Below are 15,315 nucleotides of genomic sequence, written 5' to 3'. Positions count from 1 at the left end.
TACACATACAAATACACACTATAGACTTCAGAAGTACAAGGTAACCTTACGAATGCTGACATAATAAAACTGTGTAAAGTAGTTGGCAAACAAATAAAGACAACAAAGATTTGAAAGGAGCTTTTATTTTTTTAGAGGTTATGACAACCTCTTTAATGCTGATGCCATGATAAAATGCACCCACTACACTCTGTAAAGTGGTTGATGATAGGAAGAGCATCCAGCAGTAGAAACTACACTATTTCTACTCACATTTATTATCAATGTTATTTTCATGTACACTTTTCAATTGTTAGAGGCAGATTTTCTACTGCCAGATACCCTTCCTTTCATCAACCATCAAGTCTTTCCATGCAAGGTAATATTTCTCTCTAATTGGACTAAACAGGTTTCCATTGAAGATTTTAAATGAAGGATGTCACTTATGTGAGAGTGATGCTCATTACATGACATCAAGACAAGGGGATACAAACACATTAACACCTCCATGCACACACACACACAAATAGGCTTCTTTCAGTTCCTATCAATGAAATCTACTCAAAGCTTTGGTAGGCACAAGGCTAGTGTAGAAAACACTTGACCAAAGTGCCACCCAGTGGGACTAAATGGAGGAAAATTTTATCTTTTTCCAGAGATGTTTGTTTTTGAGGTTCTACTAATGGAATCAGAACAAGAGAAAAATGTGTGCAATATGCTTATCTAAAGAAAAGTGAGAGAGCAATAGAATAAATCAAGAACGAGAGAAAGTGAAAGAAGAAGGCAATGTGGGAGAATAAAAAAAGATGAGAAGGGCGGAGAGGAGGATGTAAACTGTGTCGGAACAGAATATAATACGGCAATTTTACATTTCTGAACACGCAAATACACAAATAAATAGATATACATGCAAGAAACCAATGCAAAAGTACATACACACACACACACAAACATACCTGTAAGAGGAAATACAACCTCAAGAATGTAGGTTTTATGTTTTTAAGGTGATTAACTAATTCTGCAAATTTTAATAACATTCTGCTATAAAAACCATGCTAAAACAGACAGTGAAGCATAGCCGTCTTCTGTCTAGCTAGCTCCTGTCAAACCATTCAACCCATGCCAGCATGGAAAGCAGATGTTAAATGATGATATTATTTACGTGGCAAGCTCGTTCCTTGCAACGCCCTCCAGCTGAGCATCCCTAATCTTGCAGGATCATAAGTGCTGGTGTTATGTAAAAAGCACATGTACCAGTGCTGTGTACAAGCACCCAGTACACTCTGAAAAGTGGTTGGTGTTAAGAAAGGTATCCAGCTGTAGAAACCATGCCAAAACAGACATGAAGCCTGAAAAGACCTTCACCTGGTCAGCTTCTGTCAAACCGTCAAACCCACGTCAGCATAGAAAATGGACATTAAATGATGATGATCATGTTAGCTGTCTTTTATCTGTCTGGGTGTTGATAATATAAAGGACCAGTCAAGTACCGGGGTCAATTTAATCAACAAAACCTCTCTCCTGAAATATGCTCACTTTGTGCCTATATTAGAAACAATTATGAGGCAATGAAATGACAGAACAATTAGGGCAGTCAACAAAATAATGTCTTGTGGCTTTTCTTCTGGCTTTTTAAATTCTGAGATGAAATTCTACCGAGGCTAATTTGCCTTTCACTATTTTGAGTTTGTAAAAATAAGTACCAATTCCGCACTGAGCTCAATGTAATCAACTATCTCCCTTCCCCAAATTTCAGGCCATGTACCTATAGTAGAAAGGATTATTGTTTTTATCATTATATTTTTCATGATAGAGTACATTTTATATTTAGCTTATTTGAAATGATATTTAAGGCTGATAATAATGAAAAATTTAATTTAAACAACACACACTTTGTTACTCCTTATTTAAGGAGTAGCTATCAGAAACAGATGCAGTATTGTTTTTTAAAGAGAATCATAACCAGTTATACTCCTGACCAAATAATGTTTTGGGTGTGGAATACTTCTAATTCTATTAATGAACAATACTGCATAAATCAGAAGTGAAATAAATTTAAATATTAGGCGTAGGAGTGGCTGTGTGGTAATTAGCTTGCTTACCAACCACATGATTCCGGGTTCAGTCCCACTGCGTGGCACTTTGGGCAAGTGTCTTCTACTATATCTTCAGGCCAACCAAAGCCTTGTGAGTGGATTTGGAAGACAGAAACTGAAAGAAGCCCGCCGTATATGTGTGTGTGTGTGTGTGTGTGTGTGTGTGTGTGTGTATGTATGTATGTATATATGTTTGTGTGTATGCATTTGTCCCACCAACATCGTTTGACAACCAATGCTGGTGTGTTTACGTACCCCACAACCTAGCGGTTCGGCAGAAGAGACCGATAGAATAAGTACTAGGCTTCCAAAGAATAAGTCCTGGGGTCGATTTGCTCAACTAAAGGCGGTGCTCCAGCATGGCCACAGTCACATGACTGAAACAAGTAAAAGAGTATTACAAAATCTACTGCAGGTTAAATAAGAAAGTAAATGCATTCTTTCTAATTAGGGTATCCACTATGATGCTGGCATAATTGATGACTGCTTTAAAAGTAGCTGATCTATGCTGTTGATCGGAGAGTCAGGAGACTCTCACCCATATTTGCCCACATGTCAATAGTATAAAAAGAATATATTTACATTCACTCATAGTGAGGTTCTGTAATATTTAGATTTCTTATAGCATTTCGCAGCCAACCTTTGACCAACCAATACTGCTGTAATTTCAGTTCTATTTTATCGCTTAGGAATTATTGTAAGATAACACTACAATATTCTATTGTGAATGGATATCAAACTGTGGGAATTGCAATATATCTCTGAGCAAGTAGATTTACTTGTTTCAAACTTCATTTTACTGTGAAATCTGTTGCTATCCAGACAAGCATAACAAGCACAATTATATATCAAGTTCAAGTACAAGACATAATAAATAGGTGTTGTAGGAAGGTTTGAACTTATGTCTATATGGTTCATCTGGTGCCTTAACTTTAAAGTCATTATACTTTATTCTAATGTAAGGAATTCTTACTTTTGCATCACTGGAGTAAAAATTACTCAAAGAAAGATGAGTTATGGTAATACTTAATTCTTCTATATTGATCTGGTAATATTTGAATAAAATGGAAGACTGACAACATTGCTTAAATAACCACATACTGTAGAACAGAGTTTAAGAGCCTTTTGAAGTGTATCAGTAGAGTTTTCTCGAAAATTCAGTTCTTCAAACTGGTTACTTTCATTAGTGTTAAGAAGCCTGTTAATCCAGTTTTGCAAATTGCGAAGTGGACCAAGTTGTTTTCTCAACTTTTGGTTTTCGAGTCTCAATTTTTGACATTTTCTCTTTTCTTCTTTCAATTTCCGATGTAAATTTTCCACTGATACAAGTTTATGGTTAATTCTACTTTTTGGCAATTGTTTGTCTCTTTTTTGCATAATATTTGGACTGATTCTTTCGTGGTATTTTGTAACTCTTGGACTTGTTGATACTAGATTAAGAAAAAAAGAGAAAAATGGAGTTAATAATACATTAAATATTTATTTAAGCAAAAGACAATAGGAAATTTTTATGAACTTGCAGGCACTGGCAAGTTCTGGTATCTAAATTAGAGTATAAAAAAAAATCCATACAATATATTTGAAGTAGGTTACATATAGCATATATGTACCCTCCTTTAAGAAGTCTCCCATAAAATGTACCTCTTGGCTGCATCCGAAAAAATATATATTATGAAACAAAAATAAACACAAAATTTATTACATGAATCTGTTACCACCACAACAGTCAACTATTTGATGCCGAACACGAGTTTGATGTTGAATACATCCACAAATTTTCCGCTCAGATAGCTCTTCCCAAGACTGCAAGACGGCTTCATGCAATTCATGCCTCGTTGTAGGGTTTTTCAGTTCAACTTTATTGGCCAAAACTAAAGTTAATAATGATTCTGCTAATTCCACGTGTAAACATGTGTTGAATAGAACTCACTGAATAAATCTTAATTAATTGTGTTGTCAATTGTATGTACCTGACATATGCTAACGTGTATGCAGCCAGACTTTTCACACAGAGGGTATTTATCAATATTGGATTTGTTATTTGCATCCATTCTTCATACACTAGGCATTTTTATGCAATGCATTTGTGGAGGAAAAGCCACTGTTTGCAAACTTTACTAAAATTAAGGAGACCAATGCAACTGATATTCAATTTGAACTTGTATAAATCAATGCCTTCAGTTAAAAATTAAAATATGAGTGGGAAGAGAGCTTTAGAGAGTCAGAAATCTGAGAAGTAATGCTACATGATGCACACATACACACACACATGATGCTCTTTGCACAGAAAGAAGGTAATAATAAATTGATATGTTACCTGATTCAGATATTGGTGTATAACATGGCCCAATATTTCTTATATCCACTCTATTATTAAAAGATTCATTATTCTCTAGGTTCTGAGCTCCCCTTACAAGTCTATGGCATTCTAAATCCTGCTGACTAATATCCTCATTTGGTTCAGACGTTTGTATCCGTGAGTCACTTGACATATGGAAGTAATACAAGTGTTTTGATTCAATTTCATTGACAAGCACATCAGGGGTAGTCACGGGAGATTTTAATATGGAAGTTTCAACTTTTGTGACATTGGACTGAGATGAATATTGTAAACCTTGATTGTAAATTGAATTGGAATGTAAAGAAATAGTTGGACTGAAATGACTTTTTACAGTCTTCACTGTGTCTTTCTTTATGCCAACATCTGATTGATCAGACAGTCTCTGAAACTGAAGATCCTCTTCATCTTTAGAAGCATTTGACTCAATTTCAATATCTTTTATCAATGTAGTGTTGCTTGGATAGTTTCTAGGTTCTTTTGACTCATGGGACATCAATGAAGAAAGATTTCCAAGATGGGTCTGAGGATACATTTCTGAAGTTTCTGCTTGATCTTGTAACAATGAATTTTGAATATTTTCACTGGATAGTTTAACAGTATGTAATTTGGGGGATGAAAGATGAGGTGAGATAGTCTTTACTTGTTCACCAATGCTTCTTTCTGAGTTCTGAGAAGAGTCTTCTACATACTCTACTTTAATTTCTCCAGGTTGTAGAAGAGGCTGTAAATTTACATTAGGTGATTCAGTATGTAGAAGATGGTGTGAAGGAACAGGCAACATAGAAGCAACACTTTCATTAGTTGAAAGAGAAAGATTTGGTTGATGAATAGACTCCATTCTTTTGGAAGGAAATGTTAATGTATCATTAGAGCTTGAGGCTTGAGGTTTCCTGTGATAGTTGTATTGAATTTGATTTGAAAACTGAGAAAAGTTTGTCTGTTCATCAATGTATGAAGTAATAGGAAGAGAATTAACTATTTTCTCAGTCTGTTTCTTTTTAAAGAAGTTCATATCAATAATATTGTGACTGCTTGTAGCATTGAAGATGTTTGTAGAAATACTTGTATGTTTTGACAGCCCTGGTAGTTGATGGTTTCTCTGCTCGAGATTTGACAAACACAGTATAGGATTGAACTCACCAACAATTTTCTTATGTCTCCGGGATTGGCTAGTGTGAAGGTTAGTTAAATTAGACTGACAAATGGTTCCAGACTGCATATCAAATAGTGTTGGAATAGCACCTGGTTTCAAACACCTGCCAGTCCCCTCAGGTGTGTGTTTGTATTCAAATTGACTGTCATCAAAATGTACCTGCAAATATAATAATTAGATAAAAGTAATTGTATGAAGCAGTATATAAAGATGGTGAGAATATATCATAATTCATACGCCTCACAAGAAACAAAAGCACTGCCTCTATATTCCCAAATGTAACTATAAGATGACAGCACATCTGAAATAAGAAACAAAAATAAGATAAACTTCTTATTCAATATTCCTATTATCACTGCTCTGCATTTAATTTTCCAGATTGGCATAGGTGGAAAGGTTTGAGAAACAGTTACTCTTCAATGATCCACAAGTAAGAATCTACAACCTATCAAGGCAATTAGACAAGCACATGCACACACACACACAACAGGCTTCTTTCAGTTTCTATTTATTAAAATTACTCACAAGACATTGATCAGCCCTGAATTGTTGTAGAAGTAGAAGACACTTGCCTAAGATGCCATGCAGTGGGGTCGAACCTGAAACCACATGGTTGAGAAGCAAACTGCTTAATCACACAGCCATGCCTGCACCTTTATATATATATATATATATATGTATATAATAATATGAGATATCTTGGTATCCAGAAGACCCAAAAGGCAGGAACAGCAACTTTAACATCCAACATATATTTTTATTTTCATATTTTCCTTTTATACTTCCTGCATTATATCTAATTTCTTGTATATCTCACCCTCTCCAGAATAATGAACTCTACTAATTCCTTCTACTGAAGCTCTTTTAACTCATCTCTGATGATGGGATATCATTTATTTCTCTGAAACAGCTGTAAGACCACCTTTCTATTTATAAATGTCTTAGGAATATCAAATTGCCTTGGCCTTGTTATCTTATTTTATTTAACACACACACACATATATATATGAATGAGGACAGTTGCATAAAGAAGTGCCAATCTGAAAGTGATGGTAAACATGAAAGAGGGAGGAGACCCAAGAAGACATGGGATGAAGTGGTAAGGACTGATCTCAGGAAGTTGGACTTCATGAAGGAAATGACCATGGACTGAGATGTCTGGCAATATGAAGTTCTTGAGAAGACATGCCCACATTAGTGAACCTGACTTCTAGAAGTGCTGTGTAGAAAACTTCTCACACACTCTACCCTAACCCTAACTACCTCTCTACATCCCTTCTCTTCCTCACATTTCTGCTTCATGTACTATGATTACCTCCCACTCCCAAATCTTGTCCTCTTGGCCTGGTGTTACTCTATCATTGCTCTCTGCTTGCCCCCCACCTGTGCGTTCTACTCACATGCCTTGTCTCACTCTGCCATATGCTAGTCCTTGACCGCTGTGTTCCACCCACATGTAACAAGAAAATTTTCCCCTCACCCTACCCCAACAAACCAATTTACATCTCTTTCTCGCATTTTCTCTTTTCATTCACTATGCCTAGCTATCACTCCCCAATCCTGTCCTCACACCCCTGTTCCTCTGTATCATTGCTATCCAGTAGACCCTCCAATTCTATATCTATCCAGTAAACCTTCCAATTCTATATATACCCAGGTCTTTCACTACTTACTCACACTCTTTAATCGCACTCCTTTTGCAATATCATGTCACTTATATTATGGCATTTGAACCTCAAGGGTATGTCCTGGCACTTGCCACCATCTATATCTCTAGCTTCCTTTACTCAACTATCTCATTTATACTCTGATCCCCGTTCCTTGTGAGCATGCCTGGCATTTTGCTACCATCTCCATCCTGCAGTCTCCCACACTCTTTCTCCATCTCCTGCACTTCCCTCAGGTTGGGCAACTATGTATTTTCTTTGTGGTAGCACATCTGTTTTTGTCTTCATTCCTGATCTTTCTCTCTCCAGCCAGGCAACCTTGTACTTCCTCTTGTGCAAGACACCTATATCTGTTTCACTATAACCTTTTCATCATCACCTCCTCCAGTGTCTCCTCTCCTCAAGTCTTGCAAGTACTTGGTGACTCTGTCAGTACAAGTGCCACTTAAAAGCACCCAGTCTACACTGTAAAATGAGTGGTGTTCAAAAGGGCATCCAGCTGTAAAACCCTTGCCAAAACTGACCTCACCTGTGCTTGTGCTACATAAAAAGCACTAAGTCCACTCTGCTGAGTGGTTGGTGTTAGGAATGGCATCCAGCTGTAAAAATCCTGCCAAAAACAGTCACAGAAGTCTGGTGCAGGCTTTGGCCTGGCTGGCTTATGTGGTACCGTCCCACCCATGCTAGCATGGGAGGCAGACATTAAATGATGATGATAATATATATATATATATATATATATATATCATCACCATCATCATTTAATGTCTGCTTTCCATGCTGGCATGGGTTGGACGGTTTGACAGAGGACTGGCAAGCCAGAAGGCTGTACCAGGCTCCAATCTAATCTGGCAAAGTTTCTACAGATGGATGCCCTTCCTAACGCCTACTACTCCAAGAGTCTAGTGGGCGATTTTTACATGCCACTGGCATGAGGGCCAGTCAGGCGGTACTGGCATTGACCATGCTTGAATGGTGCTTATGTGCCCCGGCATGGGAGCCAGTCAAGCAGCACTGGCAACAACCACGCTCGAACAGTGCTTTTTACATGCCACTAGCATGGGACCATCAGGTGGCACTAGCATCGACCACACTCAAATGGTGCTTTTTACGTTCCACCAGCATGGGTACTAGTCAGGCGGGACTGTCATTGGCCATGAGAATGACTCCACTTGACTCAACAGGTCTTTGCAAGCACAGTTTGTTGTTCAGTACTGAAGGTTACTCTGAAATGGGCTGGTTATGCTGCACTGGCATAGGCCATGGTTACAGTCTCGATCACTCGTCATCACCTCCTGGAGGCCTAACATTCAAAGGTCATGCCTCACCCCAGGTCTTCCTGGGTCTACCTCTTCCACAGGTTCCCTCCAATGCTAGGGTGTGACACTTTTTCACATAGCTGTCCTCATCCATATACATACATACACATGCACACACCATGGATATATATATTTATAAATGTTGAGTTCACTATATCTTGACTTGTGATGTCTGATTACCTATGACAAAGACTGTTTTCAGTTAGACCTGATATGATCAACCCAACAACTTTGGAGCCAAACAGTGTGAAACCTCTAGATGGTACACAATCTGCACAAAAACAGTAACGAAATTTTCTTCAAACACATCTCAAAGTCATAAAAAGAACACATTTGATAATGTGGTCATGGGTGTAATGTATCTGAGAAAACGACATGATGGTCACAGTTTAAGCATGTGAATAAATTTTATGAACCTATTAAATTTCTTTAAATTATCTCCCCTTTTTGTTGAAATTTCCTAATAATCATCGCCGATTTTTTTTTCCTCCAGCTGAGTGGGGAAAGCTTAACTGATAATTTTTTACATGTTGTTCAGTATCTTACCTTTTAATTTATTTATCTAAGTCACATTATTGATCCAGTTGTGCTATTTCCTATAGCCAGTGACATGATGTGGGTGTTGTCCTGGGAGGAAATTTTCAGAATAAATAAATAAAATAGAAGTAATGAATAAGCAAAATAGTGTGCCTTCCCAGAATTACTTGCCTCATCACAGGCACTGGGAACCTACACTGCTTGTGACTTACTTAATTTTTTCAAACATACAAATTATTTCTAGTCGAAACTTTTTGTAACTCATTTTCTTTATCTGAAAACTAATTTCAATTGATCAAGATAAATTTGAGTAAATCGTTATGATAATGAGGACTAAATAACACAGAAACATGTCAATAGTTGTCCCCTTGTCTGTAAACGAAGACCAGATGTCTTCTTGCCTGCAAACAACATGTCCCCCTTAAGCATGTAAATATATATTATGCAAGTTAAAAAAGTTTTTAAACATGGGACGACATGGTGAGAAAGGATCTACAGACGTTAGGACTCACAGATGGGATGACAGAGGGCTAAGACTCCTGGAGGCTGGCTATGCTTCAAAAGACATATCAAGCTAAGTAAAAGCGTGGTAGTCCTTGCATACAGGCTTGTCCCATGCGCCCCCACCCCACTCCAGCTGAGCATTCCTAATCTTGCAGGCTCGTAGGTGCTGGTGCCACGTAAACGCATATAGTACACTATGTAAAGCGGTTGGCATTAGGAAGGGCATCCAACCGTAGAAACCATGCCAAAACAGATATGGAGCTTGGGCAGTTCTTCAGCTGACCAGCTTCTGTCAAATCGTCCAACCCATGCCAGCATGGAAAACGGACGTTAAATGATGATATCTCCCATTCCCTTTGAGAGTCGCCAACAAGTATCGTAAGGATTTTGTTTAGTTTCTCTAGCTGAGAGGGAAATTTCAGTAAAAAGAGTGGATTACATAACACTTTCGAAAATTAGTAAGGCTATACACGATTGTTATTAATCATACTGGGAGAATCGTTAGTGCATCGGACAAAACGCTTAGCGGCATTTCTTCCGGCTGTTTACGTTCTAAGTTCAAATCCTGCTGAGGTCAATTTTGCCTTTCATTCTTTCGAGGTCGAGTTCTAAGGTTGATGTAACCGACTAATTCCTCTGCCCCAAATTTCAGGTCTGGTGCCTATATTAAAAACAATTGTTATTAAAGAAATATTTAAAAACTAGCTAAAAGCAATCGCTTTTATTAACGAAGCAAAATAAAATTATATTGGAACGCTTATATAATCACATAACCTTGATTCAGGAATTATCTCTTCTAAATTATGTTATTATCAATTCTCTCGGAAGTAAGCCACAAAACAGAGTTGTCTGGAGCCAAAAGCAGATTTCACAGGTAAAGTATTTACACAGACAAGCGAATAAAGATTAAATCCTTATTTAGTTCTTTAACCAATAGTGATTTAACAGAATGAAAACAAATCAGCATACTAAGTAAAATAGCAACAATTAATTCTATTCAGAAGATATTGATAAACTTAATTAAAATTAAATATGTCAACACGAGTTATCTGCTCTTCGTAATTTTTTTTTCCTTCCAGATGTTTATATTATACGTCGACACGACTATTTCGCTTCCTTGTTAATGCGCTGTTTATTTTTCATAGGGTACAACACAAACAATAATAATTTATCCAAGAGTTTGTTGCCAAAACACTATTTATTATTATTTTTAAGAATCTTTATTCCTTCTCTAATCCTCTAATTATGTAACAATGCATAAAACAGTAAATTTCAAAAGTGTTTACTAATTGAAAAGTAAATAAAAAGAAATTGAATTTTGAGAACATCTGGAAATGACGGATTTCAAAATATGATTACGAAAGCTCAAAATCTGTTTTTTATAATTTTTATAATTTACAAAATCGTTTATGTTTTCTTTTCTCTCCCTCTCTCTTTTCTCTAATAAACAAAGTGTTAAACTACATTAAAGTATTTTGTTATTTTTCACGAACTGCGTATCATAACATTTCAAGTGATTTAATGAGGCGTCTTAAACTTTATGGCACTTATTTCCCACTCTCCAAAGACCTCTAATCGAATCTGATAATTACGTAAAGCGCTCTCTCGCACGCGCACTCATGCATATGTACACATGCACAAACAAACAAAACACGTGTGTGTATCATGAAAAAATAAACAACTGACAAGATTTCCGAGAGGAAAATTTGTTCCCCCCCCAAAAAAAACCCCCCACCTCTGCAGTAACGGGAAAATTATTGGCGCAGATTGATGAAGTAATTTTTTTTTTTTTTTTATTACACTCAACTATTGATCGAAGCAAAAAAAAGAAAAAAGAAACAAAAGATTACCTCACAAAGTCTACAGTTTCGAAAATTTGCTGGTGGGTTCCAATTCCAATCTGCTCGTTTAACATTATTTATCCAAATCTGTCTAATGGCAGGGTCTGCAGGAAACCGCTTCATTTTATAACCACCTTTTGCAGCTCTGTTGGAACAGTTTGGAGCCGAACAACCCACCATTTTTTTTGTTGTTGTTTTTTGTTATTTTATTATATTTCTTTGGGGGAGATTAATTGCTACTCAGGGTTTGGTGTTCGTAATTTCTTTCCCCCTTTTTCGCAAACAGATGTGAAAGTAACGGGAGATTACATTAAGGGAGAAAAAACTGAAAATTAAGTTATCAGCTGTAAGTAAAAGACAAATAGCTATCATATAACAAAGATGGCTCCAGACGGTGCCAACTGTCAAGTTAGACAACTCTGTAATATTTCGAGACGGCGCTTAGAACGCGTTGCTAGGAGACAAGAGAAACGCACTGATATACATTGTCATAAGGTGCTGTGATTCAATTACAGAGGAAAAGAAATAAAAAAAAGTAAGGAACTTATTTTTATTGCGTGCGTATGTGTATATACATATGTGTGTCTCTGTATGCGTAACCATTGTGCATTAACGATGTTTCTTCACAGAATATCAGTCAAAACTTTCCACAAGTATATGTTACCCTTTTTATATCTTGGTGAAATTCTTCTACCACCTTATTTATCCTGTATGTCAGAATTAGTTTCGTTTTGTCGACACAAAATGCAACCAGCAAGTGTTTATTTACTTAATATGGTAAGACTAGTTATGATTGAAACAAGCCTATAACACTGATAACATTTCCACAAACAATTACAACTGAAATACGCTGAAACAACCATCGCATTTATCAACGAGGTAATGGCCCTACTGCTTTTGGTAGACAGCTACAATACGCAAAGTATCTGTTGTAGGATCCAAGTGTGGTGGACAGTTTAAACGCATATTGCGCAATCGCCAATCAGGCCCCCTTCTGGCATCATGTAGGGCAGACGGTAAAGAGACGCAAGTGCGCAGATTTAACGGTTCTGTATCTTTTGTGAATCTCTAAATTTATCAAGTGTATCGTTATCTTTTGGAACTATAGCTGCTCCAGCATTTGGCAGCCATCCTTATGTAGAAAATATCATTTTTGTTGGTAATGATCCGCATAACAAAAACTTGTTACAAACTAGGCGCTGTTTCTTTTCTTTTGGCATTGTTTGGCCTCACTTTTAGTAGGGATTACGTTTGTGTTTGAAAAGCATGACCTTACTGAATTCAACTCATGAAATAGGAGGGGAACTTATTTGTTAAGTAAAATTGTGAGGCTTGCCCAGATAATAGCTGCAGCCTGGTGAAACAAGGAGTAACCTGTATCGCAACTAAAAAAAAAAATCATAAAATGGTTGAACTCTCGATTTAACTCGTCTTTGTGTGTTGAGAAAAAGAAGTATGTGGGTGTCATGGAAATGGGAAAGATATGAGAGTGTAGAGGTGGCAAAGAAGTTGTAGGGAAAGGATAGTGAGAGAAAAAGATGCAAAGAGTGGGGTTGTGGGGGATAAGTGGATGGATACATCAGGAGCTATGTGAGGGAAAAAGGTTGGACGGCACCATAAGTGGCAGGTGGTGAGCAGAGTATGAATGCAGAGAAATCACCCCAGACAAGAAGTCTGTGAAGAAACCAAGTCAAAAGGGAAACATATGAGAAAGATGCAGTCCTTTGACCTGCCTAGGTGAGCAGCACTATAACAATTGGTCCAACCCATGGCAACATGGATGTAAAATGATGATGTGATACACCCAAACACACATGTGTACACACACGTGCATGCACACGCATGCACACACATACTCACACATGAATACAGAGGACTTGATGCAGTGAGCATGTTCTGCTGGAAGTGCAAAATGAGTGTGCATGAAAGAATTAGCATGAAGGTGCCAAGTGAAAAACTGGGCATAAGAGGAATCAAATGTCATGTTCAAGAAAGAAGACTGCATTTATATGGGCATGTGATACCTATGGATGAGGACAGCTGTGTAAAGAAGTACTGTTCACTTAAAACGGATGGAACCTGCAGAAGCGAAAGACCTAGGAAGACATGGGATGAAGTTGTGAAAGCTGACCTCAAGACTCTAAGCCTAATGGATGAGATGACAAATGATGAGGATCTCTAGCAATATGAGGTTTTCAAAAAGACTTGCATTCTTCAGCAAAACTGAGTTCTGGAAGTGCTATGTTATATGTTCTCCACCCATTATAGTGAATTTCTCCACCTCATGCATTATGCCTGCTGCTCCCCTGTTGCTTCACTGACTACCCCACCAGTTACTATTATTACTGCTACTCCTGCTACTTGTCATCCCAACTCTTCTCCATCCCTCTATCATCCCAAGTTCATAACTCTTGTTTCATCCTGCCTTTGACCCTACCCATTTTGGTAGTCTGCTTCTCCACCCCTCATGCACTTCCCATACAATCTTGCAAATCATCCATCCACCCTCTTCTATTTTGCTCATGACTTGTGAGGATCCCTGGGTACCTTATCGCCATTATCTCTGTCTTGCTCCTACTGATCATTTTCTCTTTCTCTTTCTACATTTTCCCCTACAAGTTATGAGTAGCCATGAAGGAACCTACTCTGTCTCCATCCTCACAGTAATCCCTTTGTCCCCTAATATGAAGCTGACTGCTCCACCACCAACTCAGGGTTCATACTCCTGTAAACTGCATAGTGACCTCATTAATGTAGGTAAAACAGAAATGCACCTAGTCTATGCTGGTATGGGTTGGACAGTTTGATAATGATGATGTTTGCTTTTATGTAAGGTTATATGTAAAAACAGTTTCACATGGAACTGAAGGATTACTCAACACTTTTCAGTGATGTACCATATTTCTTTTTACAACGACTTCAAAGCTTTGGCCTACTTGTCATTGTCACACTGTCATTAACTTCATGATGGCAAGTAAACCCAAACTATTGGGTTGTCTGGAAAGTTCGCGCCGATTTATAGTAGCTTACCTTTTGATTTATTTTAGTACATAAAATAGGATTTGACTACACCTCCATTTAGAGCACAGTTTAAGCTCTCTCTTCGTGGAAGAAGGTTTATGTTCCTATAACCTGTGTTAATTCTGTAACCCTTTAAAATGGAAGATAAGAAAGTTCATTTTCAGCATTTGATGCTTTGGGAACCAGACAAAAGTTACTGCAGCTCAGCTGGGATGTGTTACCCCACCCTTCATATTCACCGGATATTGTTCCTTCGGATTTCCACTTATTCAGGTCTCTGCAGAATAGTCTTATGGTAAAAATTTCAATTCCTTGGATGACGTAAAAAGATGCCTTGATGAATTCTTTGCCATGAAACCACCTCAGTTCTGGGAAGAGGGTATATTCAAGTTAAAGGAAAGATGGAGATGCATTGTACAAAAAAATGGTTCATTTTTGGTTGATTAAAAATGTAATGGCAAGTATTTATTGACCATTTTCTTTCCTTTAAAAATCGGCACAAACTTTCTGGACAACCCAATACAAACTCTCTGTCAACCTTGACTGATGAATTTTGTGTGTATATGCTTGATTGAGTGTGATGACTTTATTAAATTTAGCTTCATGGTTGCTCATTCGTATTGAAAATTATTTTTCAGTTGCTAATTCAGTGACTACAAGATGTCTGCTAAAGATGAGACTCCAGCCTTAAATCAGGATGTAGAAACAATAACAGTTTCCCTCTTGAGAGGCAGACATTTTGTAAGTCATCCAAATATTTTCACATATTTCATTTGCCCTGGTATTTTTATTTTGGTCAATTTTAATTTCCTACGGAATAATTATTCTCATCAATATTGATGATAGAACAACAGATA

General features: G+C 37.3%; 2 protein-coding genes across 3 annotated transcripts in view; one reads left to right on the top strand and one right to left on the bottom strand.

Moving 5' to 3' along the window:
- Nucleotides 1-2,366: 2,366 nt before the first annotated feature.
- LOC115210846 lies at nt 2,367-11,836 on the bottom strand. Its single transcript, XM_029779601.2, has 3 exons — nt 11,447-11,836; nt 4,393-5,728; nt 2,367-3,505 (listed from the first exon to the last, which is right to left on the bottom strand). The coding sequence occupies exons 1-3, from the start codon at nt 11,615-11,617 to the stop codon at nt 3,111-3,113; spliced, it is 1,902 nt and encodes a 633-aa protein (XP_029635461.1). The 5' UTR covers nt 11,618-11,836; the 3' UTR covers nt 2,367-3,110.
- LOC115210839 (cilia- and flagella-associated protein 70-like) overlaps nt 11,354-15,315 on the top strand; it is a 70,888-nt gene continuing 66,926 nt past the window's right edge. Inside the window, exons 1-2 of one of the 2 annotated variants that reach the window (XM_036502478.1) lie at nt 11,354-11,478; nt 15,097-15,199. In XM_036502478.1, coding sequence (XP_036358371.1) covers nt 15,119-15,199 — 81 coding nt within the window. In that variant the 5' untranslated portion in view covers nt 11,354-11,478; nt 15,097-15,118. Of the gene's footprint in view, nt 11,479-11,886; nt 11,973-15,096; nt 15,200-15,315 lie in introns of those variants that run through there. The other variant, XM_029779593.2, reaches the window with a different exon arrangement.

This window comes from Octopus sinensis, linkage group LG4 (assembly GCF_006345805.1).
Source record: "Octopus sinensis linkage group LG4, ASM634580v1, whole genome shotgun sequence".
In the NCBI taxonomy this organism is placed as follows: domain Eukaryota; kingdom Metazoa; phylum Mollusca; class Cephalopoda; order Octopoda; family Octopodidae; genus Octopus; species Octopus sinensis.
The sequence above is the reverse complement of the archived record's forward strand: the minus strand, read 5'-3'. Positions and strand labels throughout refer to the sequence as shown.

Excerpts from the sequence above, each read along its gene's own strand:
- LOC115210846 (XM_029779601.2), bottom strand. The coding sequence starts at position 11,617 with ATGGTGGGTTGTTCGGCTCCAAACTGTTCCAACAGAGCTGCAAAAGGT. Across the intron at positions 5,729-11,446 it reads GAAACTGTAGACTTTGTGAG|GTACATTTTGATGACAGTCA; the intron begins GTAATCTTTTGT and ends TTATATTTGCAG. Across the intron at positions 3,506-4,392 it reads TACACCAATATCTGAATCAG|TATCAACAAGTCCAAGAGTT; the intron begins GTAACATATCAA and ends TTCTTAATCTAG.